This window comes from Siniperca chuatsi, linkage group LG17 (genome assembly GCF_020085105.1).
Source record: "Siniperca chuatsi isolate FFG_IHB_CAS linkage group LG17, ASM2008510v1, whole genome shotgun sequence".
NCBI classification, from domain to species: Eukaryota; Metazoa; Chordata; class Actinopteri; order Centrarchiformes; family Sinipercidae; genus Siniperca; species Siniperca chuatsi.
Window position 1 is genome coordinate 9,255,770 of NC_058058.1, and position 27,575 is coordinate 9,283,344.

Below are 27,575 nucleotides of genomic sequence, written 5' to 3' on the forward strand. Positions count from 1 at the left end.
TAACTGACTAAGCTTTCAGTCTCGGCGTTGTGTCTCTGGATTGTAGTTAAGAATTAGTTTTTCTCTTTGGGGGAAATTCAATAGATCAAGTAAATAAAGATAATTACATAGAATGGGAATCTACAGTATTCTATCATGATACGCAGCCACGGGCCAGATAGTATTTATTAATACTTATAGGGTTTGAGCTTAATTGAGAGCTACACTGTTAACAATTAAAGTCAACAGCAGTTAGAGCATCTACAGCTTCAGTAATGTCTTGTATTTCCAAGTGAAAAGGAATATGTGGGTCTGGTATAATTTTGACAGAGATTTAAAACAAATCCCTCAGATATGATTGGAAATCCTAACGTACACCACCTCCTATGATATTGCTTTACTAGCTACCTTATGTAAGGCTAACCTGTAAAAAGTTATTTAGTATCTCGTAGTAGTGCAAATACAGTACCTGAGTTTGATACCTTACTTTGAGAAATATAAACATGTTTTTCTTCAAAACAGTAAAAATAAAGTACTGTTTAAAATAGCCAAAATCTTGTTTTGAATCAGGAACTGAGGAGGTCAAAGAAGCATTCAGGTTTGATACCCAGCCCTATATATAATTCAAAACGTTTCATCGGCTTACTGGTGGGAAACTCAACATGTCAACTTGTCAGAACTGTTGACTAAGGTGATACTTTCGTTATTATGTCAAAAAAAAAATGCTGAGGATTGTTTTGCAATAGGAAAATTAAAGACTCATTCATTCAAAGCTCATTCATCTGGTTTTCATGTAGAGCATAAGTACCTAGTTAATGATCCCTCCATTAGCTCTGAATAATGTGAAGACCTTAGAACAGTACGTACTTGTAGAAAAGCGTACTATAGGTCGTTTCAGTTCATCACATCAGCAGTGTTAATTTTAAATATTAGATTAAAGCTGAATTCTGCGCCTGGCTGGATTTGTAATCGAGACCAGGCTCAGCCATATATTAAACGTGAGGCATAAAACAGCCATTTAGACTCAATGGATGGCTATAACATCCATAGCAAATCTGCTCATCTTAGTCGTAATCAATATCAAGCTCAAGGTGAATATATTTTGTTTAGTGTTAACACACTCTGCAATGCTTTATGGACCCTGCAGAATCCCAAGGTCAGGGACTGTGAAGGGGTCCTGCGTACTTTCTTTGATGTGTCTGAGTAAAGTTGCCACTGCCTGTAAACAGAGGCTCCCTATGAAGACTTATTAATCTGTCCAGCATAGCGTGTTATTCTCTGTCAGCCATCCACAGCTCTCTGGACACACACACACACACACACACACACACACACACACACACAGACAGACATATCTCAGTTTCATCCCCATTACTGTATGTAACAGATTAATTAATACAGGGAATTTTCATCTCCTGTCAGCTCTGGCTGAGACAAATAGAGCAAAGCAGAGAGAAAGGAAAGTGAGAGAGAGCATGCCAGAGCTGTTAATTAGCAGTGCAGTGGAGATAGGGCAGACGACACAGGGCTCCGTGTCTCAGACAGCCATTCACTCAGTCAACATGACACTAATGGCAGCAGCCCTCCTCCTCTCAGCGCTTTTCTGTCCAGTCACACTCAAAAAGTGGTTGCAGTGTTTAGTTGTGACACTAGAGGGTAGTATGTATCAGTGAATCTCACTGGTGTAATGTAAGCAAGTTCAATATATAGCGAAAGGATCGCAGTCTAATGCAACCATGTAGTTTCTCTGGTATTCCTGAAAATTGATAAGATAAATGGAAAAAACTCACCAGAATCAGAATTGAATTTCTGTGCAATACTTTCAATTTACATACTGACAAGTCAGAGCAAAATTAAGAAAGCTTACACAGTGCAAGATATACTGGATGGTAACACTTTATTTTAACCCCCACATTTAGTATTTATAAGCAGTATATTTAATAAAGGATTTATAACACACCATAATGTAATTATTTTTAGTGTTTATTGATGCAGCTGAAACAACTTCCTGTGAGGCATCCATAACCAGAGGCTGGTAACAGATCATGAATGACAATATAACAGTTATATAAAATATGTATTCAGAGGAGCAGTTATAACTGTTGAAAATATTGTACATGTATAAACACTTGTACTTATCTGCTTACAACTACATTATAATGTGATATGAACAATTATATGTTTATATACTGCTTATAAATGCTAAATAAGGGGAGTTGAAGTTAAGGGTTACCACTGTATGCTACATAGTATGTTACATATGACTCACTGAATCACAGTGAAATGCAGTGAGTGTCCAAAATTTTGTGTGTATGTTTATATTTTCTTCATTTATTACCAGCAGAAATTCCCATTCTCCTGCATTTCCAGTTTTACTCTGCTTTGATGCAGTCTTTTACAGCAGTTTACTAGTCTGGAAACCCCCCCCCCCCCCGCTAAAGCAATACTGCTTTAGTCAAACATTTCCATCAGGGAAATTATGTATTAAACTGCTCAAAAGATCAGCTAAATAAAAGTTCGGTTTCTCACTTTTAATGAAAATAAAATATGAAATTAATAGACAACATAGAGAAAAAGTCTGTAGAATGACTAAAATGGCTTTTTGACTTTGCAGTGTGACATCTCATTGTTGTGTTTTTCAAAACCTGATTGGACAATGAATTGTGATTGCATTGTTTTGAACACAGCCATGTTTCATCTAACAAACAATATTGCTCCTAATGAAGGCTGCTAGACAACTGTAATGGTTCTGAACAAAAGTAACAGCTCTTGTGCTGTCAAAGAGCTATTGAATATTTGTTTTGCCCTTGTATGCATTTGCTCAATAAATGAACTATGCCCACTTCTTTTGTCTGGGGAAATATCCAGGGTTGAGGTTCAGTTTTAGTTATTTTGGGGAAGTAAACACAATCTCTGAAAATCTATTTTACATTATAAGGTCTTTGTGGCCAGTTTATTCCTACATACAGTAAATTATTGACAAAACAATGTCATTCTATGCACTAATTGCTGCCGTAGTTAACATTTTGAATTGAGTGTAAAATCATTTGACCCTGTGATCAGCCTAACAATCTTGGAGCCAAAATCAAAATCACGACACAAGGGGGGTTTCTCCATAGAAACAACTACTGCTGTACACAACTGCCAAATCCACTCTCTGGAATGCTTTTCAGTGCTTTTAATTCCCAACTCTTTTTGTATTCCAATACTGTCTTCACAAAGGGGCCATGTGATTACCTCTTGATTAATTTAGCTGAGTACATTCATATCGGATCTTTAAATGCTTATCAGTGTTAGGGCGATTACATGCTTCATTACGTAAGTAATAGTTTTCCACTGTGGTCGTTATTATGTGGATATTTATTCCACACTCTGGTTCATGTTCAGGTTGTGCGTTTCCCCAAAGGCTTTATTCCTCGTCTTTTAATTTTTGAGGTTGTCCTTGCTCTGTTGCTAAGGTAACATGAAGAAAACTGGGAGCTGTACAGGGCTTTCAGTTATCAATTAAAGCCAAGGACAGCACCATACTGAATGCATGCTGGCACACATGACAATTGGATGGTTCATGTGTGTGTATGAGTGTGCTGAATGTGTGTGTATACATTGCATTCATGTCATTTTTTTTCTTTCAGTGTGGGTGTTTGTGTGCATGGGCTGCACATGTGGATAGATGTGTGTGTGTGTGTGTGTGCCTGTTCCCAGATGTATTGCAGTTAGAAATAAAGCAGGCTTCTCCTCTCACCCCTGTGCTGTCACTCAAATCTCTAATTGGCCTGGAGTCTCTTGAACACAGCTCTTTGAGCATGATTGTACTTCTGTTTTCTTCTCTCTGCTGTTTTCTCTCCGCCCTTTGGCTCTGTTGGCTGGCTGGCAGGCAGGAAGGCACCAGCTCACCTATTGTACCAGCCCCGGGAACGCAGCAATGGGCTAAGCAGAATGTAAAACACAGATGGCCATTGACTCACAAATGGGTTCATGGAAAATGAGAAAGTCTCCTGTGTCAAATTCTGCAGAGTCCACTCTGGAGCACTAGCTTTTTTTTCTGCTCTCCCTCTTTATTCCTCTGCCTCATCTGTCAGTCCAGCCACCCTCCACACTCCCAGCCTCCTCTCCTTTCTCTCCTGCTAGTTCTGTTCTCCTTTCTCACATGCTTTCAACACACACACTCCTCTCCCTCTTCCTTGCACTCTGTCCCTCACTCTTTCGCCATCCAGGCCTTCCTTTCTCTTTTGTTGCCTCAGGCTCCTAGTCAGGGTTAATTAGCATTGAGTTGAACTGTGTTTAATGGTTAATGTGGTGTCTTCCTGCGATACTGTGTCCCTCCCTTCCCTGCAGATTCAGCATCTATCCACACAGGCTGCCAAGCCATCGCATTAAGACCGGTGGCTTCGCCTACCTGCCTACCTGCTTGCTTTGGCTGGCTGTGACTTTGCCTCCCTGCGAGAGATATAGACCACATACCAAAACCAGCATGTCTCTCTTTCTCTCCAGGAGGCTAGATATAGAGTGAGTAGGAAGGAGCAGTAGACATAGAGAGAGTAAGGTAGTACCATATAATAAGAAACAGGTGAGAGAGGGGGAGATGGGAAAGATGAGAGCTACAGTATGTGGGGAGAGGAAGTGAGAAAGACAGTGTGATAGATCTGACAGGGACCGAGCGAGATTGAATACGGGGGAAGAGATGAGAGATTGGGGAAGGAGCGTGAGGGCAAAGTGGAGGAAGTGCTGCCAGTACCTGTTATTCTGCTTTCTCTGGGTGGAGAAGAGAGGGGCTCCATTGCTATGCCACACCATATGGCAGCCAGAGAGCAGGCTGAAGTGGAGGGGAGTGGATGTGAAATTTTAATCACCTCTCTCTGTTTGTAATTTTAGTAGCCCCTCAATCAAAATCAAAAGCATTGCCAGCACTTTCAAGAGCGATCCTTTGGCAGGCTACTGCGCTGCCTAAGTATTTAAACTAGAAAGGTATCTTGCAACCAGAGTACAGTGCAATACAAATGTGTGCATATGTGTGTACTATGACATGCATTCTAATGTAACCTATATTAAATGTCATACTTTTGTGCAGTTGGATGAAAGCTTCACTCTCTGTCCACAATGGTTACAACTACATTACTGGAGTTTTTGACCACAAGTGGTCCTGTAGTTTATGAAATGATGCTGAATTAAAAATTTTGGTTTGTCTCAGCCAGGATATGTGAAGCTGTCCAAGCCAGTGGCCCTGTGGACCCAACAGGACGTGTGCAAATGGCTGAAGAAACATTGTCCCAATCAGCACCAGATCTACAGCGACTCCTTCAAACAGCATGACATAACAGGTACAACGTCGCACTTGCACTGACCTGTACAGTGGCTGTCATGGTAGATGGATCCCAGCATCCATTTATTCTTCAGTTAAACTGTTGTTTTTTTTTTCAAGCAATCAAAAAAACTGGATTTCTGCCATAGCTGTTGCGAGGTGATTAGTGGATGATGCTTGCATTTACATTGTTAGGGTTAGGGCAATCCAATCCACAATGATTGCGCAAAGTGTGGGTCAGAATCACTTTATTTACCAGGTGCAGTAATTTGCTTTGTCAAGCATTTGTCTAGTCACATTCATATTCGTGAAACATCTTTCAACTTTGAACACAGAAATACAATCACAACTGAAGCATTCCATTTCTGTAGACTAAACAATGTTTTCAGATCAAGTTTACAGTGAAAACTTGGAGCAACACAGCTGATCTCTTTCTTAGAATTCTGCTGTCTGTGTCATTTCTTATCTTGATGAAGCCAGATCTCATTCATAACATCCCAGGTGCTCTCTGCACCCACTGTCTGCCACCTGCAGCTCTGCCACCCGGCCTACCCGTCTGTCCATCCCTTCCTTCCCACTGTCAGCGTTACCACTGACAACAGTTGTCACGTCAATCATTTCCCTAACGAGGCTCCTCAAGGTCACCCGGCGCTAACGACACTCCGGTCCGCATAGTAACAGACGACCGTTAATTGCCATGCACTCTACCTCTCAGAGCACGACTGATCACATTAATATGTTTATTTGTTGCTGTCGAGGACCTCCTCGACTCAGTGACTGGCTGGCAGGATAAACCACTCAGCGGTCATGATGAGTGGCGTAATGATTCACGCTCCCGTTTTACCCTTTGAGGCATTTTGACTGTTGTATGTTTGCAAGGAGGGTTTTGAGATGTAGCATCCTCTGTTTAATGGTCTGAAAATATGAATATTGCTGCTTTGCAGTTCAAGTTACACATGTATCTCATCAGCAGCAAAGAGGTCCAAGAGATAACCCACAGTTCATTGCATGCTTGCTGGGCCACTGTTATATTTTGGATCCATCTTCAAGTGGAAGTATTTTTGAAAAATGCATTTTGTTTTCTTTTCATTCAAGGTATGGCATTTCTGCTTTATTAGATAGTCACAGTAGAGAGAGACAGGAAAGGCAGGGGAGAGAGAGGGGATGACATGCAGCAAAGGGACCAGGCCAGATTCAAACCCGGGTCGCTGTGGTAAAGACTCAGCCTTGATACATGGTACACGCTCTACCAGGTGAGCTACCGGGGCAGCCCCAGATTTGTTTTTGGGTTTTTTTTACAGTTTATTAATTCGGGTCTTGCGTGCAAAATAAATGATTCGCAGTAATAATTTAGACTGAATACAAAGCACATACACGAAAAAGACATACAGAGGCTACCATTGAAAACACTCCTCTTATCACATCTGTGCAGTGTTGTACATAAAAGAGAAATCATGTTAAGTGCAGTCATCCAGTCATTCATTTGGTAGGAATTTCTCATGAGGTCCATATCTAATTAAGGAAAATTAATCTAACTTTAAGATTAAACACCTGAGTGTTCCTGACAAGCCTAATGCATTCAGTTATAGCCTGTAAATAAATAATATTTTCTCTTATTAGTCTTTCAGTAATTAAAACAATACAACATAACTTTCAAATGTTTTATTAACTTAATGACCCTTGTTTGTGATTAAGGTGCAATGATTTTTACAGGATCATGCAAGAGAAGAAAGGGTTAACCAAATATGCATGCACACTCATGCACATACAGTGCACACACACACACACACGTTTTTTTCTACTGGCACAATTAGGAGATAATGACATGCGCAAAACCTGCAAGTAATTCAGTTTGTCCTCACATCGAGCATTAATTAACAGAACCCAATTAAAACAGGCCAAGCCACACCAATTGGGCTCACAAGGCAATTTGCATCCCAATCAATCTTTGAAATATTATGCAGATATTTTTCTGTTCCTACACCCTATTAGAATAAACAAGGGGGAAACAAATGATGAATGGAATATTGTTGTGGAAAACAATCATGCATAGACAAACAAACAGCGAGTATGAATACATTTATAAGTGCATGCAGGCGTGCATCTGAGAATATCTGTTTGTTCAGTGTGCTTGTCATACACTAGCTCTGACCCTTGAAAATTGGGAGTGTGTGTGTGTGTGTGTGTGTGTGTATCTGCATGAATAGGCCTGATTTTTGGTTTTCAGAACATTGGATTCTCCAGTCCATAGCGTGTCTTTACTGTATTTTCTGTCCAATTCATCCATAACCAAATACTCAACCCTCTTTTCGCCTGCCAGTGGTACTCAATCTCACTTGTCTTGGCAATGTAGTCATCCCTTCATAAAGTAGCAAATCAATAAACGGTCTCTATTCCAGATCATAATTCAAACAGGCATTTGTGTCCTCCCTCCTTTTGACATAAAACAGTGGCGAGGGAAATGCATTTTACTGCGTATCAGGGCTGGTGCAACATTTTTAACGTCGAATGACTTCAGTATGCAGCAGCTGCCTCCCTGCTAGGCTCCTGTAACCTCAGCCAAAGAAATCAATGTTTCCCATCCTCCCTCCAGCCTCTGCTGCCAAGAAACCCTTTCCCTCCCTCAATCTTCACCTCCCACCCCCAACAGAGACAGCGCCAAATTTGACTTTAACACCCAGCTGCCATTAAAAATGCATTAAAGCATATTAAGGCATAATTAGATATTAGTCCCTAATCCGTTGTAATTACAAGGACGAAGCTCTTTTGATGAGAGAATAGCTTGGCAAGATAAATTAGTTAAACACACAATTTCCGATACCTTAGATGTAATCGGCGCAAAGGTGGGATGACATAGGTAATCAAAAGCAAGAGGGTGGAAAAGGGAAAAAAGGTGAGTCACTTTTAAGTTATATTTTCTGTCAGAGAAGACCATTACATCACATTGTGGAAATTCAAAAGCTTTCTAAAAGCATACAAAGACAGAATCAGATGCAGCTGTAGAGGAGCGGGTTTAGAAACTTCTGAATGGGTTAAAATGAGTGTGTCCGCTCACATTTAAAGCGCTAGTTCTTGGCATTAACAAACTGTACATTATTAATAGATACATTGTTGATTGAGTGTAATAAATTAATGCCAAAGTAACAACTTTAAATATTTATTCTTATGAAATAACATCAATAAATAGCTGCTATTTGTAACTTGAAAAAGGCCTCAGCCACGGACAGATTATGGTCCCTGGACACATAGATATATTAAACACCCAGACTGAAATAGACACAAAATTTTATTTGAAAATTCTGTATGTTTGATAAAAACAGAGACAGCAGTGCAGTGTGAATTGGGACCTGAGCATGCAGAGAATACTATTACTACCATCTATCGACTATTAGACTGTTTTTCCTCACACAAGAATACTCAGATAAATGAATAACCAGCCTCATAATATCCATTGTATGGTGTCATAAGGCCTTACTCTGAATAATTAATAGCCTGTAATATTAGTGGTTTAATGAAGGGCAGCTTGTATCCAGCAGCTCGCACCATACCACTTCAGTTCTTTCTAAAGGTCTGTGTTCAACCCCCTCCAGTTGGCGGACCCAACTCTCCACTTTGAAAATAACAGCAGCCCGTGTAGCTCCGGCCGTGATCTCCTCGTCCACTGGAAGGTCTCACACTGGGTACAAAATGTATATTTGCCTAAACAGCACTTGAGTGATGAGACAATGAATTCTGAAGGCACCACAGATTGCTGTCATAAAAGTGCTGCTGTGTAATAGAGGAACAGGCATATAGTAAACGAGTCAAAAGCACAAACATGGCTGCATATCAACTCGCGAGCCACAAAACCACTCCACTGGTGGCCATTGCTTTGTGTAATTTCCAAAAGGGAAATTCGAACAGCTCGCTGCTGATGAGCTGTTTGGGGGACAATTTGATCTACAGACAGAAGGAATTGTGGTTAATGATGCCATGGGCAAGATGATTATAAAGCAATGTGTAATATAAAATTAATTACTGTTCTGCCAATTGTTTTGAAAATGCCATCCTTGCTTTTCCATATGGAGAGTTTGGAAATTAATCTTCAGAGACTGTGAATGACATGCAGTAGAACAGTTACATAAAGAATGTATAGTTCGGCTTATTATACAGATACTATAATACTATTTTCTTCTCTTTGTTTTTCCCGTTTTTTCCCCAACTGTTTTACTGTTTGTAGTCACATAAAGACAGAAGAAAAGCCTTGACCTGGCAAAAAAGAGAAAAATAGACTCCTGATATTTAAGTCATTACAGCTCATGTCCCCAGTGAGCCTGTTGTAATGACCATAGCAAGAAAATTAGAGATTTACTCAAAGACAACCCCTCTCATTACCACTATAACGTCATGTGATTACAGTCTCAATCACAGTAATCTTAGAATTGATTTTAATCAAAAAAATTAGTCTTTTGCAAGTCCTTCAGTTTTATGGAAGTACCATACTTCCTTTAATAAGGATATGTTCTGATACTATATATATCATGATATGGCAAATGTATCAAATCATATCAAACTGATGTTCATAGTAATAAATTGTGTTCAACTGTTATCTATTACATGAGTCTTCAGATATGTACAAACAAAAACTTAATTACTAATTTTGTTAGTTTTCAATTAAAACTTTCTTGGAAATATGTAAGGCAAGGCAACTTAATTCGTATAGCACCTTTCAAACTTGGAAGCAATTTAAAGTGCTTTACATGAGGAAAAAAAATGCATTAGGACAACATTTTCCACAATAAAAAGGAAAATAAAATTAATTAAAATTGAATAAAATGAGATATAGATAAAAGACCAGCAATACAGTTATAATGCAGTCACAGTGCAGTAACGAGATGCCCCAAATTCAATAAAGGAAATACAAGTGCATTAGAGAAACCCACCAATCAAAGACACTGGAGAACAGCAGTTTTTAGCGATAACATGATATGATCATAGCATCCCAATATCATTCTGCTGAAAGTTGATAGATAATATTGAATAATATCCCAGCCATACTTATTATTTCACTAGTGAGGGTTATGTTATGTGTCAGCTGACAGTGAACAGTTCAAGGCTTGCATGACAGGATCACGGGAGTTTGCTCCAATCCCAACCCGAGTCATCAGAAAGTCTTTGGCGCACAACAAGCGATGATCTCCTTCACCTATGACATGATGTTAGCTCTCTAAAATCACAGCAAGTGGTCTTTCCATAATGACCACAGAAATTCAGAGTGGTCTGTTTAACTCAGGACAGCTAGTTAGCTCCACAGTAAACCTTACAGTGATTTCAGTCATTTATACCGATTCCACAGCATTAAAGTTCCAGTGAGCTGTCTACAGGTTGTTAGCTGTGGCTAACCGACAGAGGTGCGGTATAATGATCAGCAAACTGAAATAGCTCAATAGTGGTGAAATCAGCATGAGGCTACTGCTGCTGTGACAAGTGGAGGATTGAAGCGGCTTATTATCTGTGTGTGGGTGTGCATTTGTGTGTCTCTCTCTCCCTCTCTGCCTGGCTACACTAATTTCATTACTTAGACTGAACCCTGTTCTCTCTAGGATCATAACTGGCCTCCTCTCCTACAGTCAGGAATAGCATTAGCATTGGATCACAGGTGCTTAGTGGCTGTAGTCGCCTTTTAGCTGCAGGGCTACAAGCAACTCTGTGGCTGAGACAATCAGTCACCATTTACTTTAAGGACTTCAAGATGCGCCATATCACAGTGAATACCAGTGATGAATCTGCCCAGTGCTGCTACAGCCTGTGTTTTGTTGTCATCAGCTAGCTGAATCCAAAGCTGTTATACCACTTTTATTCTTAAGGGGGTTCCTATTGCATATGGCAGCAAGAAGTATACTTACTACCCAGCGCTCAACACTCGTGTCACTTGTTATTCTGTGCTTGACAGAGTGTAGTGTAGGTTTGGAGTGCAGTTCTCCAGATGCAGCTCAGTGACATTCATCCCCAAAGGACACCCATATGGGCACACAGCTGCGCGCGAGATTTGAGAAATATGTGTGACTGGTGTGGAAGATTTACCTGAGGAGAAGTAGTCATAGAATACATTCTTGATCGCCTAGCTTTCAGCACAGCTGCCAAAACATGTCAGAGCTGAAAAGTGTGATTTTTTTATTTTTTAAGTTAAGCTGGCTGCCTTTGTGCTCCTGTCCTTATCCATGGCTGCCCCACACACAGCTATAATTAGTGTGGCATTTTAGCTCCATGTGCAAAATGAAGTGGACTCCTGCAGGATCAGTGTCTGTTTGTGTATATGTGAACATTTGGCAAATATTTCCCAGTTTGCACATGCTTTTATATGTGATGGGTGGGTGTGTGTGTGTGTGTGTGTGTGTGTGTGTGTGTACAGATGCACAGTAAGCTCCCATTCATCAAAGCCGTGGTTGACATGCCAGGCTATAGCTGTAGATTAATCTGCTTCAGCCCAACACTGCTGCTTGCCCACCTCTCATTAATCTAATTCCCAGGGACAATGTGTTTGTGTGTGTACTCGCATCAGTGTGTTTTTGTAAAGTGTGTGTGTGTGTGTATACATGTGTGCCCATATTTGTTTTTTTGTGTAAAAATACATTCAGTACAATACAGCTGGTCATACATTTTTAGTATAGCTTCAATATAGCTCTTGTCCAATAAACTACAGACTCTTGGATATGAATCAGAGAGATGTGCTACAGGTAACTGGCATCATCAAGGAAGTAGTTGAAGGAGAGAAATTTTCAGTGAAAGCAGTAGCAGCTCATCTTCCTGGGAGTTTGGAACCTTGTTATATAGAAAGAGGCCAAGAAACAATTTACCTCATTCAAGGGGGGCAGAAAAGTATGGTAGTCAGGAAGCTATCTGAATAAGTAAGTGACAGTAGAGAAGCAGTGAGATAGGAGAGGACGAGGGAAGTTGGGAAGGCTTGCGAAAAGAAAGAAGGGTGGCTAGGTACAGTATTTTTGTATGTTCAGAAAGCAGATAGACAGGTATTTATCTTGGTTTGTAGGTAGGACAGTGCTTTTCCACCCACTTGTTTTATGCAAATTTTCAAGTTGTACATACATTTTTTTTTTTAAATCAATAAGTCAAAAGTTTTTACGGTTTCCTGAGACAGAGAAGGTGACATATTGAAAAAGAGAAGGTGCGATAAAGGCTGATGGAAACAGATTTTCCTAATACACCTCGACACTGAGGTATCTGCTTCTTCTACTGTAGAAAAGCATGCAGCCACTCAGTTACACAAGCCACCACTCCACCAGGAAGCCCCCAAAATAAAGAATTAAAAGAGCAAGGTTTTCAGGAGTGTATATAATTCCAATATCCCCAGTTTGAGTCCAGACGGAGGCCCTTGGTCCACCTCACCCCCTCTTTATCACCATAGTTCCTGATTAGAAACACTACAAGGTATACATTGATCGGAGGCTGTGAATTAATTAATTTAAAAACAAATATCATCTTAGCAGCAATTAAATACCATAATGTTTCAGAGTTACTGGTGCTCAGTTAAAAATAGAGTACAGTAGAAGAGAGTAAAGCTTCAACAGAGACTTGTCAACCCTGAAACTTATAAGCTTCCTTAAATATCGTTGGTTTGCCTTTTTATAAATAAAATCTGTTATATTTATACTGCAGTCACAGGCTCCCCTTTAATGATGGTGGCAGCAAGATAATTATGTAATCTTGTTATGTATTCTTGAACTATTTGCATATAGGTTGTTGATGATAACGTGTCACATTTTATTTAGCTTTTTATTTGAAAAATAAAAAGCTATTTGCTCAAAACATGCTAAGCATTTCAATTGAAATAGTGGGAGAGAGGAGACATTGAAGGGAAGGGAAGACAAGAGAAGAGATTCAGTCTGGTGTCAGAAGTGAAATTTGAATCCAGTCAATGCTCATAAAAGAAGCTGTAGTGACAGGACCACAGATGGAGTAAAAAAGCATCTTCCTTGCCTTCAAAGACAGTGCAGTGATTATAAGCGTGCTCAAAACTAGATGCCTGCCTTAACTTCCCTGCTGTTAAGCGAGGAATGGACAACAGTGTCACAACAGTGTCACAGTGAGTGTGTAAAATATACGTTTTGGGTCAATTACTACCAATTAATTACTATGGAATTAATTATGCAGCACAACACCAAGCTGAAATTATATTTTGTTTGCACCACTACACAGCCCAGTCGTGGTCTATTTGGCATTGTGATGCCTTTTACACCAGATTCACTTTTTTCCAGAAATTCAACGTTTCTTCAAGCATTCCTCCCTCTCTTACCTCATTTATTTCCTCTTGACCAATTTCCTCTTCTGTCCTCGTCATCCTCCTTTCCTCACAGCCATGCTACACTGCTCAGTGTATTAATTGTGGTTTGAAAAATTCCCAGCTGAGGCTTGGTGGGATTGTCGAAGCCAATGGCTCAGAACTGCAGGGCAAGAGAGTGAAAGCTTGGACTCTTTTCAAATGTTGTTCCACCCTGCTGATACTGCTTCACCGACCGGAAGCAGTGCCACGTTGGCACCCACTGCCGAGAACTGGCAGTTTGTTCATAGTCGTCGGCGAGCTTCTCATATTCCAGGCATCCGCAGTACTCCACCTGCCCACATTAATGCACATCTTGTTTTAAGCTGTTAGTGGATATCAGGCCTGATGTATTAAAACATCCACAGGAAAATGTATTTAGTTATTTAAACATTCATGCTAATGCTTTTAATGACCAATTCCAAATGGAAAGTTTCATTAGCCCAAAGGTTCTGTTTGGGGTCCTGGAGGTCCAGGCTCTCTTTAATAGCTCAAAAAACAAATTTAACAGTCACACTCACATCTCTACTTCATGACTTTAACTAATTTTAAGAGAATTGCTTATAAATTTAGATTTTTAAGTGAGGACATTCTTTTGTTTGAGGTCTCAGAGACCCCAGCTGTAAAACATTTGCCAAGAGTAAACTGAGAAGAAGATTGATATAAACATTGGAAAGAGGGGGAAACAGCTAGCCTGGTTCTGTCCATAGGTAACAAAATCTGCCTCGCAGCACCTCTAAAGGTCATTAATTAACATGTTATGTCTTGTTTGTTTAGTGTTCAAGTGGGATTATGCACCCAGACTATTTCTTGGCTGGTACTATTAACTTCCTGGAGTCTCCGCTGGTTGCCTGGCAACAGGTCCTGGTTAATTAGTGAACTTTAGGTGTGCTGGTAGGCGGATTTTGTTAGTTTTGGACAGAACCAGCCTAGCTGTTTCCCATTGTTTACAGTCTTTATGCTAAACTAAGATAGCTGGTTGTTGGAATTAGCTTCATATTTAACCTACAGGCATGAAAGTGGTACTTTTCACATAGCACTATCTTCCCATGATTTGATTTTGCAATTATTATAATTATTATTTTTACACAAACAATGAGGAAGTCAAGCAATGTCAACAAAACATAACTGTTAAAGGAAAAACTCTCTCCAAGCTTTTTTTTGGGGGGGGGGCAATACAAAGATTAGTAAAGATGCTGTGTGAACCATCTGTTAATCTCCTGTTCAGAGAGCTGTGTTGTATCTCTTGTATCTGCCACTAAGATAGACATTACTGAAGCAGAGAAAAAGTGAAAAACCTCTGTTGCCATGCTGATCTATCTTTGGATGAGGTGCAGAGTGATGGTTGGTCAATATTTATAGACTCATAACAGCATGTTTTATGTGTACATCAGTTTTCTTCTGTCAATTTGTACGTCTCCCTCTTCTCCCCGACTTTCCGCCCTCTGCCCCACCTTTGATTCATCAGTCTGCTTTGTCTTTCCACCTCACTAATCTTTGTCTTTCCATCTTCCCATTTAATATGCTCCTCTCACTTATGAGCCCTTATGACTCTACTTAGCTCCCCAGTGTTTATATAATGGGTACTTTCAGCGCCATTTTGCGATGAAGCATCTTAACTATGTTTGGCATTTTACCCCCATCTGGCTGTAGCGGCAAGCAAAGGACTTCTTTTGTTAAGGCAGCTAACGTTATACCACTAACACTTAAGGGTACTTAGCTTTCCCAACTACTCCCTTCTGTGCTGTGGTAGCAAAGTGGTAGTGAGGTGCTTGGCATTACTACAATAGATCGTCCAAACAAGTCAAAAATATTTTAATATAGTCTGCCTGTCTCTCTCTTGTTTTTTTTAAAAAGCGACATTGAATCTTGCATCAGTAATGAATGAAGCTTCACATTTGTTAACTTAAATGATATGACCATAAACAGAAATAGAGGGGACGAAAAGAGGAGAAATAAGACAAGGGAGAAGAATGTTACAGACTAACTTCCATGAGCCTATCAGGACTGATCTTTCCCCCGGCTGTCAACCAATCAGAGCCAGTTTCTTGCCCAGGCACTCATCAGGGCAAAAGAGCAAAGGGAGGTCTTGGGGTCCAACCTAATGCCTAGTAATTACCCTAAATTATCATCCTATCTGCTTACCACCCCACATGTTACAGAGTCACTCATAACAAGCGTTAATAATTACACTATACTCTACTTGCATTTTACCAGCAGCCCAAATCCCCCTCATAGAAACTGATTGGATCATTAAATTATGCATTTTATACAAGGATTTGCAATTAAGGAAGGAGCTGTGAGGGATTCTTGCTCAAGGGATATACAGTACTGATATTTATGCAGAACATGTGCTGTGTTTTAGAAGAATATGCCTCACATTGAGTTGTGCTGGGCTTAATAGCAAATTTCAGACTAATTGACATTTACATAATAGGCAAAGGCTCTTAAAAACTATTTGTTTTCATGTCAGAAACAGTGTTGCAACCTTGGAAAGCTCTCTCTTATCAACATACAATGCATGATATGTGTGGCTGTAATCTTCTGACCATATTTGTTTGTGTGTGTTTCCTCACTCTGTTCTTGCACTGACATAAATGCTTTATCTGTAGCCTTTTAGAGTGTCTCCAGCTGTGCATATTGCATTCCCCCTGGCTTCCCGCTCCTTCTGGCACTTAACCTTATTTTATTTTTTCTGTTTAGGGCGGGCTCTGATGAGACTGACAGACAGAAAGCTGGAAAGAATGGGTATCATGCAGGAAGGCCAGAGGCAGCACATCCTGCAGCAGGTCCTGCAGCTTCGTGTCCGGGAGGAAGTCAGGACCCTTCAACTTCTCACACAAGGTAGACTTTTCAGCAACCATTTTCACCATTTGAAACTCAGTCCACTATAAAATATATAAAACACACTGTACACACTGTATTTCACCATACTATTTAGCTCCTTCAGCAGATAATTTACACATACAAGCTTGAAAACACTACAGGTTTTTAGAGCACATACTGTATCTGTATCTCTCCCGGGTAAAAATTATTCACAAGGAGACCAACATCTCACATTCTGATAAATATTCAAATCTTTTACTGTGCAGCATTTATGTGCATGCCATCTGTAGTCATGGCAATCACTGCATGTTTTAAAGCTGGCAGGAAGTGATGAATCAAAAATGATTATGCAACTACAAGAGTCATGCACACATTTTCTTTTGGTGTAAAGTGATCACAGACAGCTTTAAGGCCTGGACTCACCAGGATTTTAAACGCTGAAGTTTCGCAGTGAAACTCAACAGTTGGGAAACAACACACGGGAGCTTTACTTTGGTCTTGGCCTTTTCCTCTGCACCGCACCTGCTCTCACTTTCTGCCACATTCTCTCTTGCTCAACCACACACTCACTACGCACACGTGTGTGTCCCGTCCTGCCAGATTCGGCTCTGTTACTACCTCCTCTGCCGGCTCAAAGGCAGAACAACAATGCCCCTCATTTTCTGTTCGTACCTTTTTATACAGAACAGCGAGGTGGAATAACAGCGCAACAATCCCGTCTTGAACAGGCTGTGTAAAGGGGGCTTATGTCAATAAGCCTCCAGCCCCACCTATTTCACTTGAACGAGTGAATGTCATTTTGTGGTGTGACTGCTGCTTTAAAGGTAGCCTATGGAGTATTTTGTAAACAAACAAAGTAATTTTTGCAATTACTGTCACTCTGTTTTTGAGGTTTACACCTTAAACCTACATTATTTACATCCATGTATCTTCTTCATCCTTGCCTTGTTGGCTCATTGCAACAATTCTTGGCATATCAGTGACACCAGCACTGTGGATCATGTTACATGCATGCAAATGTGTGCGTGTCCTCATGCAAAACATTGCTCCATAGCGCTACTAGTGGTCAAAAACTTCACAGGGCACCTTTTAAGATTGACAACTTTATAGTTATACTTTAAGTGATAACTTGAGCTGTGGTTAATCTGTAAAGCTGTTTGACATCACATTTCAGGATAACTGTAGAGACTGTAGCAAGACACTCATCTAAACAATATGTGTAGGTGCTATTTCACTCCAACGCAAGCACGAGGATTATCAGTGTTGGGCTGGCATGCTGATTGAAGAACAAATACCTTCATAATTTTGCAAGCCATGCTTTGAGAGTATTAATACTCAAAAAAGGAAACCCAGTCAGTTTAATTGTAAGCAGATATCAAATTTATCAAATTTGGGAGAAATATCTGCACTGAAATACTGTAGCGAATGAATTCAGAATGCATTCGTAAGAAATGACCTTCCTGCAAAAAATGAGCTTAGAAAGTATTACTGATTAACTGTTGAAACGTCTCTTACATTAACAAGTCTGTCCAGTAACAAAAGCGATCTTCCAGAAAAATCTTCATAATTCACTCAGGTCAGCTTCCTCAAGACACAGTTCACAGTTGTGACAGTAATCGGTAATTATCCTAACTGTTATACTTGGGAAATATTCAACAGAGAAATAAAGAGGGCTTTATAGAAGATTTGTTGATATTGGTAGCTCAATAATATTTTATTAGAAGCCCATTATAACAAGTATAATATAACAAATACAATTAGAATGCAAGAATTCTAGAATATAAAGAATTTGTCAAATAATTCTAACCCATAATGACAGCTATACCAAATAATATGACTATAATCTAAAAATATATAATTTCCAATTTAAGATAAAAATAAATAAATGCGTTCATTACAGTAAAGTACAGTAAGCAGTGGGGTAAGAAGTATTCAGATCCTTTACTTATTATGCAGAATGGCCCCTCTCAGTGTTATATTATTGGATCATTATTATTAATGCATTAACACGTAAGCATTATTTTAATGTTGTACTTGGTCGTGGTGGAGCTAATTTTAACTGCTTCTTAATACTGTTGGGTTTCTTAATTTGTAACGATGCATCATATTTTAGAAACTGACAATACAACAATATTTCCCTCTAAAATGTAGCGGAGTAGAAGTATAAAGTAGCATAAAATGGTTAAAAGTACCTCAAAACTGAACTTAAGTGCAGTACTTGAGTAAATGTATAGTTACTTTCCACCATTGTCAGTAAGTATAAATCCAAACCATAATAATCGAAAATTGAACATGCTGTATATTCACACAAGGTACAATATACTCATTTCACCAAAGACACATGTAGTAGGCTCCAGCAACATTCGCCTTTCCACTATTAACTTTGCTGTATATAATTTACAGAATTTGCATTTCATTGTAACACATATATATTTTCTGTTACAAAAGAGACCACCATCATCCTTCCTTTATCATCTTTTCCTATATGCACACTGTGGCACCCTGCAGTTTGTCACTTTAACCTCATTTCTTCACTTTCTACACAATTCACTTCTCACTTTGCACAATGCATCCTCTGTAGCATGTTTCATAACAACAGCCAGGCGCTGTTGTTTTCCATCTTCTCCTCGCTTTCTCCCTTATCCTGTGATTCTCAGCTTCCTTTGTCTCTTCCTCAGCAATTCTAGCAGCTGCACTCCTCCATCACCGCTACCAGCAGCACTTCCACCGCTTCCATCAGCACCTGTCTGCCCATAGACTCTCAAACAGGGCTTTGCCGCAGGGGCCGAGACACAAATTCTAGGGATGTTTGTCACTCCACGAAATTCTTGGAAAACATTTGCAGTGTAATAAAGCAGCTTCAATCCCCCACCACTGTTTTGGTCCCCTTGCAAATGGAAAAGAGAGAGTGCAAGGGAGAGAGTTTAGCTGAGTGATGACACTTTGCTAACGGCTACTCTCAGCCTGCCATCCCTTTCCTCCTCGTGCTTTCTGTCTCATCTTTGCTGCTCTTCTTCTCCTCTCCTCTCCTCTTTATTGATGATATCAGAAGCGACAGCCCACCACCCTCAGCAGCGACAGGCTGCTGGCCTCAGCAGGAAGCAGCCTGTTAGTAGAGCCTATCTGGACCTCCGGGAGAAAGGACAGAAGGACAGGAAAGACTGAAATTTGGTGGATATAGGAAATGTGGAAATGGAAGAGAGATGATGTAGAGGAGGAGGAATGTTTTGTTTTTATTTGAGAATATTGGTTGTTGTTTTGCATGACATGAATTTGCATGACATGAATTATGAGTATAAACTTGTAAGAATCATCACAGGAAGTAATAACAAATTGGTATACAGTAAGTGAGGAGGGTTTTGTAAGGAATAATCAGCCTAAATTGATAGTTTTCTAAACAATTTTTATTTGACATCGGTGGTTGTTTTTTGCTTTATCATAACCATTGTTTGGAGTTTCTTGTATTTACCAGCTATATCACTAAATGGAATGGAATGGTGAGGAAGTGGACCAGTGAGAAAAGGAGGAGAAGGTAACAGAAGTATTATAAGTATCCTAAGCTGTCGCTTCTGGAGATGCTTTTGGCATGGAGGGAGAAATTGGAAGGAGGAGAAGATGGAGTATTTCTAGGCCCAAGGCACACTTCCTCGAGCTGTTGCTAGAGGGAAATACAGCTGTAGCCAGTAAGAAGCCAAGCCAGAGAGAAAGAGAGAGAAAAATTAAATGAGAAGGTGGCAGGGAGTGGTGATGAGATGATGAAGAGCAAGAAAGAAGGGGGAGGAATGGTGAGAAGAGTGGGGAGAGAGGAAGACAGTAGGTGACAAGAAGGTAGGATGAGAAAGAAAAGGCAAGAGAGAGGCGGTGAGAACATAGAGAAAAGGGAGAGCTTATGTTTATATGTGGAAATATCTATATATACTGCAAATCCTCAAATAAAATCTGGGATTCAAATAATGCCTGAGTTTCAAATATTAGCTGGATTAACAAAGGCCAAATGAGAAGCATCCATCAATGTAACACATTGCCAAACTCACCAATATGCTGCTGAGTTTTTTTTGACAAAATGTATTCATTATCTTTTCCCCCACTTTGCTGTTTTTCAATTGCTGTTAAGCTATCATCAATTAAACGCAGCACTTCCCTGCAGATGTTTCACATTAAAAGGCTACCAGGCTTTTATTCCATTTGAGCCGCTGGAAGGCTTTAAATGTGAAATATCTGGGCAGGAAGGGTTTAGTTTTATTGACAGTAGCTTAACACTGATCGCAAACAAAATGGCAAAGTATAAGCAACTGGAATTAATTGGTGAGTTAGAGCCGTATCTCTATTAAAAAGAGAAACTTAGGGCAGCAAAGTGGTGAATATGATAAGACTATGCTGTTGAACTGATGGAATTTGTGTTGTGGAAATGTAGATTATCCTAAATTTATCAAGACTCATAGCTGGGTAGCCACCTAGCTACATCCATAAAAAAACAGCAACAAAGAAATGACCACATAAAAGGAAACAAGCATAGATGACATTGACACAGCTGTACAGGTTGTTGTAACTCGACTTACAGAAAATTAACTGCTTTAAGTGACGCTGGCTGGAAGGATACGTCACTCGCTGCTGATTGGTTAGGGCAAAACAAAACAAAATGGCCCAACCCTTCCAACAAGAAAACAGCTAACATGAACACAATGTCAGGCTGAATGAATAAAGAAAAAGTGGCTGTTCAGCCTGATTATTAGGTTAGGTAAACTAACAGCCAAAAGCATCAACAGCTAATTAAAATGGCAGGAAATTGGAAAACAGGGAGATGTCTTAAAAATATGATTAAAAAATACACTTATAAAAACTGTAGTATTAAAGGCCTGGTGCTTACTGCAGTCCAGGTAAAGGCCCCAGGGGGCGCTCTGGTGGCTCACCATGTAGAGCAGATACCATGTATTATTACCGCGGTGGCACCGGTTCACTTCCGACCCATGCCCTTTGCTGCATGTCATCCCCTCTCTCTCCCCCGTCTTTCCTGTCTATCTATAGTGTTGCTGTCGAATAAATGCCTAAAAAAAAAAAAGGGTAAAGGCCCCAGGTCTATTTTAGAGAGAGAAGAGCAGAGAGAGAGGTGCACCATCTATATAGAAAGGCAAAAATAATAGAGCATGAGAGACATCCACTATCTAGAGAGAGGATGCAGAAGAGAGCACTGGAGCGAGCAAGGTAAACAATAGAGAAAAGGGTGAGAGAGAGAGAGGTGTTGTAATTACTGCAGTGTACCCAGACAAAATTAGCTAGACGGACAGTGATTAACCTTTAAGGCTTGCTAGGCCATGGGAGGGAAATAATTAGATTTCCCCCCCACCCCCCACCCCCACCCCCTTTTCTCTCTCAATTCAATTCAAGTTTCAATTCAGCTGGGCTTTATTGGCATGGGAAACAGATGTTAACATTGCCAAAGCATGTGTAAAATAAAAACATACATAAACAGAAGAATTGTGATATTAAATATCTACAGATAAGTAACATAGGATAATAATAATACATTGTAGACTTGCAGTTAAAATACAAATACAAAAAGTGAAAAGTTAACACTGCAGTGTGTGTGTGTGTGTGTGTGTGTGTGTGTGTGTGTGTGTGTGTGTGTGTGTCATTCACTGTCCCTCAGGTTGTGGCATGTTGATATATATTGGGCAGCAAGATCTGCCCTGTCTCCTTCTCCTATGAGTATTTTTAATTTTGAGAGGTCATTTAGCTCTTTGAAATTTGAGATTACAGAGTTGAACTTGTTAAAGTAAACATTCCTTATTTCATTGAATGATGTATATTGTAGGAGGAAGTGCTTCTCTGTCTCACCCTCACCCGTCGAACAGTGACCACATATTCTGTTTTCCTTTGGTTCCCAGGATTTTTTGTTTCTTCCTTTTTCGATTGCCAGTTTGTGGTCACTGAGCCTGTGCTTGGTTAGGATCTGCCTCTGCTTTCTATCTCTGACAGCAGAGAGATATTCTGCCAATTCTTCATCTTGTTTTAGAGCCAGATAACATTCAGATCTACTTTGGCTTTTAGTTTCTTCTTTCCAATGATCCAAACAGGTTTCATTACATTGTGTTATAATTTGTTTTACTCTGATTGGTGTTTGTAAAGCAGTGCTGTTGTGAGACTGGTCAGAGTGTGTCGGGGGGCAGTTAGTCTCAGTACCAGCTGACATAGGGGACTCTTTTCTGGGCTCAACTCTTGGGTTTGGAGGGCTTTGGAATGGAGGTTGTCTAGGGGGCTGGATTTAAGGTGATTTTTTTAAAAATGTGAGCGCTCTCTTTTGAATGTTAATGATCAGTGGGTATCTGTCTAATTCTGCTCTACATGCATTTATTGGTGTTTTTCTGTGTACGTGTAAAATGTATCTGCAGAGTTCTGCATGTAACGATTCTGTTGGATGTTTGTCCTGATGGGTATAGCTATGATGACTGAGTGGACCCCATACTTCACTACCATATAGCGCAATGGGCTGGATGACACTATCAAATATTTTAAGCTGAATTTGAAAATTATAAAATGTTCTCTTAATTGCATTTAGAGCTCTTCAAGCTTTTTCTTTTAGTGCATTCACTGCCGTGTTGAAACTCCCTGATGCTGTTATGGTTATACCAAGGTAGGTATAACTCATACTATGTTCAATGATATGATTATTAGTGGTAAACTGGTATTTGTTCTCCTGGCATCTGGGGCATTTTTGAAAAAGCATGGCATTAATTTTCATTATATTTACTGCCAGGGCCCAGTTCTAACAGTACTTTTCCACTCTGTCCAGCTGTTGTTGTAGTCCTTGTTCAGTACGAGACAGTAGAAAAAGGCCATCGGCGTAAAGCAGAGACTTCACCTCTCTATCTAGGAGGGAGAGGCCAGGCGCACACTGATCCAACTGTACAGCAAGTTAATTTATATACACATTAAATAAAGTCGGGTTTAAGTTGCAGCCCTGACGAACACCTCTTTTTTTACAGCATATCTATTTTCCAAATGCATTGATTTAAACAGATCATGCCAAATAGAGTCGAAAGCTTTCTTGAAGTCAATAAAACAAGCGAATATCTTACCTTTTTATTTTTTTGGTGTACATGTGTCTCTCTCTCTCTCTCAGTCTCATGCGGACGGCGGAGAGTGGAGGTTCATCACTTATTGCTTACAACTGAGGCACTCCAAATACCCAATCAACAACAGCCTCAGAGTGTTGAGTGGACAGCCTGATAGTGGCACTTTCAGTGCGGAGTCAGTGCAGGGTGCAAAGCAAGGGTACTAAGTTCCACCATTCCCCTCACTACTACTACTAACAAACAGGGGGCTTGTTAGTACAAACAAAAAGTGACAGAAGTACTGTAGCTGTGTGAAGAATGAAAAAAGAACTTGATGAAGTAGTTCGAATCTTGCGTTCTTGTCAAATTGTCACTTTCTGGACAAGCAACCAACAAGCACTTTAAGGATGACACTGTATATGATTATATAAATCAATTACAAATTTGGACACAAATTGCACGTTACATAAATAGTGCTGTTAACATTAATTGCACATAGTATCTTGACATAGCAATAGCACATAGTGAATGAGCTTCATAAATGTATCAAGCAAACAGTCAAAACTGAAATAAAAAAATATGACTTTGCTTTGCCATGTCATAAAACTTTTGCAAAGTTTAGCAGCAACTCAAATAACGGCATAATGACATAAAATGAAAATAAAATCTAAATAAAGTCTAAATTTGTTCTCTACAGTGGTGAAATGTGTCTTTCCATCCTTAACTTTCCAATTTCCGAGGAAATACAAAAAATAGCCTTGTATTTGTAGTTGATTACCATTCGTATATCAAACTGACAACTAAAAGTTGTCAAATCTCCTCAACTCATCAAGGAAGTAGCATGTCCTCCTTCAGCTGAAGTTAAAATGTGAGAAGTACAGTTTTCATTTTAAAACAGTATGGAAAATCTTAATGCATCACTGCTGTTTTTGACAGTTAATAGTGAGATTTTTTTATTAAAGAGCTCTTGCCAAGAACAGCTGTGCTTCGAAAGGGGGGAAATGAAAACGCAAGATAAAATCAACAGAAAAATGCTTTTATAAAATGTCAACATATAAACAAACACATTAAATATGAAAAGGAAGGACATTTAATAAAAGGTCAATACATAGAAGAAAACCAATAAAACTTAGTTTTATGAGGTGATTTAAAACATAATATAGGTTTAGTTGGCCCAACACCTACTGTCTAGTCAAGTCAGTGTTTTTTCTTGTAAATGTCTGCGTTTGAGACAGACATGCTCATTGTACAGTTTATATTTAGCCTTAATATGTGTATCCATAGAAACAAACACAGATCGTTCTGCACCTGAGACAAAATGTAGAGGGCAGGATGTTAAACAGAAGCATCTGTGTCTCTTCTGGTGAATTAAAGTGAGTTATGGCTTCATATTAACCCCTGTAACAGCTTAAAAAGTCAAACTCTGAGACAATGGAAGAGTGGGAATGAGAATGTTATGATTAATTGGGTTGTTTTCTTGATAATGGCATTTAACCGTTCAAATAGTTGTGTGTAAAAGCCTCTAGTGACTGCACTGAATCTCTCTGAATTAACGCTAATACAAAGATTGGAAGCCGTTAAACCAGCGCGTTTCTCCCCTCCTCAAAAAAATCTCATTTTAGTCTTCTTCTATATTCAATTTCATGCTTATAACCATTTCAGAGTTTTCAATAACAGCCCTATTCCAGTAAATATGCTATTACTGGCTTGTGAAATCATCACTCTTAAAAGAAACTTGAATTACACAGCTGACAGAGTTCTATGAAAGTGGTTTTCCGAGTGCATAGTGCTAATCTGTGAATGTAGACACAGGCTCGCTATTTATGCTTCATTTACTGTAACAGAGTCTCATTTAAAAGAGAAGACAACTTTGAAAGAAATTAGACATAGATGCTTTACGCTTACACTTTGCTTCACTCTGTACATTTGTGCCTGTTGTTATTGTCCACCAGAATTATAACATTTGTTATAAGTTGAGAAGTTAGTTTGCTTTAATCCATGATTTTCTGGGTACTTTGTAAAGAGGTGCTTTTCATGTAAATGTTTGCAGTGTTGTCACCAACCAATCCCAGACAATATGAAAGCAGACATTCAAAAATTAAGTAAATGCGTAAATCCTTCTTAGTCTTGTTTGAGTACCTAGTTTTTTGGACATAGTGTAGGTGTTGTTTGTGAGTAAAATATGCTTCCTGATAACAAGAGCAGCAACCACTTTTCTAAGCCTGAATCTCAGACACAATAGTCTAGATTTCTTATTCAGGTCCCAGGGTGAAAAAGTTCAAAACAGCTTTTGTGGCCTCGGGGCAGTAAATAAAGGAAGCTTTCCTGTTATGCTTTAGTAGACCTTGGTTCCTTTGCTCGAGGCACCTTAATGAATTATCTCTCTCCGCTTCGTGGCTTCATAAAGGAAATCTCTTCAGTCAGAGAGCTTCACTGAACAGGATGTCCTCCTCTGTCTTTTTTTCATGGTTTTTAACTAGTTCAACATGTAAAGTTTGCTGACATGAAGATCTTGAGTGACTAGAGAAACTTTGCTGAGCAAAGCACAAATAAAGGCAAGAATTGCACACTTGGGGGTTTCATGTTTTCCCCAGCTAGTAGATTAACACTTCATTTTACAGTCTGGTGATTGTGGAATAACAAGCAGTCAAATCAATAACTTTTAACAGGCTTGAAGAGAGAACATTGTTAGCTTGGCCCAGAAGTAGCAAGGCACCCTGTGAGGATTTGTTGAACTATATCACCATGTCTGCTAAAAGATCCTTTAGGTCCTTTAGCTTTTTTTCTCCCAAACTATACTCAAACTATAATTAGTTAATGTATAGAAAACTATTTACTTTGCAGATATCCAACATCACTATGGTGCCAGTTCTTAATTTTTTCTTTTGGTTGCCCAGCTGTGTTGCTTAAAAACAAGAGTGAAAAGGTTAAAACTTTCAAGTCTGTTGCACCTCTGACCAGTTCAATAACAAACCTTTACATAGAGTAACTTTTACTCAAGTTTTACTACAGTCAAACCATGTCACTAACATTTCTGACTTCATAGAGGTCAAGGGTCAAAACCTATAATGTAAATCCTTTACAAAGGCATCATAAATAACAGAGGCAATTATGCAATCAGTGAACCAGCCTTTTCCCCCATTAAGAAGAATGAAGCCAAACTTTGCACACATTGCTTGGACTACCATAACAACACATAAGGCGGTGTTACAATCAAGAATGATAGCTCATTTTGCTGGTAAGGACCAGAGCTATTGATATGTAGCGAGACACCCTCACAGTGAGTCTGACAGGGTTATAGTGTTGAAACTTTCATAATACACACTGCATCTGATCTGTTGCTCAATTGAACAAAAAAATCAGAATTCAGTCCCTTTGACCAGGCAGTGTCAACATACAACACCTAGCAAAAGTGTGTCCTGTTGGCCATCATAAGTGAATAGAGTATCTTTACTCCAAAGTCTTTATTGAAACCATTCGCTCTGAAGACTTAAGGACCTCAGGGTGACTACTGTCCTTCCTTTTGGCTTTGCAGTGAATCAGATGTCTAGCTCCAGTGTGTGGGGAGCTGCGAGCTCTCATTATCCGAGTTCTCTCCTCAGGATCCTGCCCTCTGTGGAGACACTTCCTCCTTAAACCTGCCTTGACTCCATCTATCCACCCTCCCCTCTGTCTCCTCTCTTTCTCCCTCTCCCTCTCTTTTTCTTGCTGCGAGCGAAGGTCAAATTAATTCTTTTCATAATTTCCTGTCAGCAAGATTCCTCCCTCGGAGACTCCATCTATGGCTCAGTGCCTGAAAGATGTGATTAAGGTGAAGACAAAGTGAATACCTGTGTCTGGCAAAATGAATAATGTTTTTTTTTCCTTATCCATATAGATATATAAGGTGTATGGTAATATCGCACATAATAAAGTCTCCCACAGTTTCATTTTTACTCTTCTTTGAATATGAATACAATGTGGATGCCTTGGGTGACACCCCACATTAGGAGCTAATATGGGCTCATACTCACAAAGGAAATGTCATTTAGGAGCAAATGGCTTTGCTGCTCAGACAACACAGTGTGCACTAACCTTGCTCATTAACGCTGTGGCTCTCTGAGGG

General features: G+C 39.6%; 1 protein-coding gene across 4 annotated transcripts in view; it reads left to right on the top strand.

Moving 5' to 3' along the window:
- samd12 (sterile alpha motif domain containing 12) overlaps positions 1-27,575 on the top strand; it is a 95,899-nt gene that overhangs the window by 21,226 nt on the left and 47,098 nt on the right. For 2 of the 4 annotated variants that reach the window (XM_044170617.1, XM_044170616.1), the window contains exons 3-5: positions 5,168-5,297; positions 16,296-16,436; positions 19,097-19,236. In XM_044170617.1, the coding sequence (XP_044026552.1) occupies positions 5,168-5,297; positions 16,296-16,436; positions 19,097-19,221 (396 nt within the window). In that variant the 3' untranslated portion in view covers positions 19,222-19,236. Of the gene's footprint in view, positions 1-5,167; positions 5,298-16,295; positions 16,437-19,096; positions 19,237-27,575 lie in introns of those variants that run through there. The other 2 variants (XM_044170620.1, XM_044170618.1) reach the window with 1 other exon arrangement.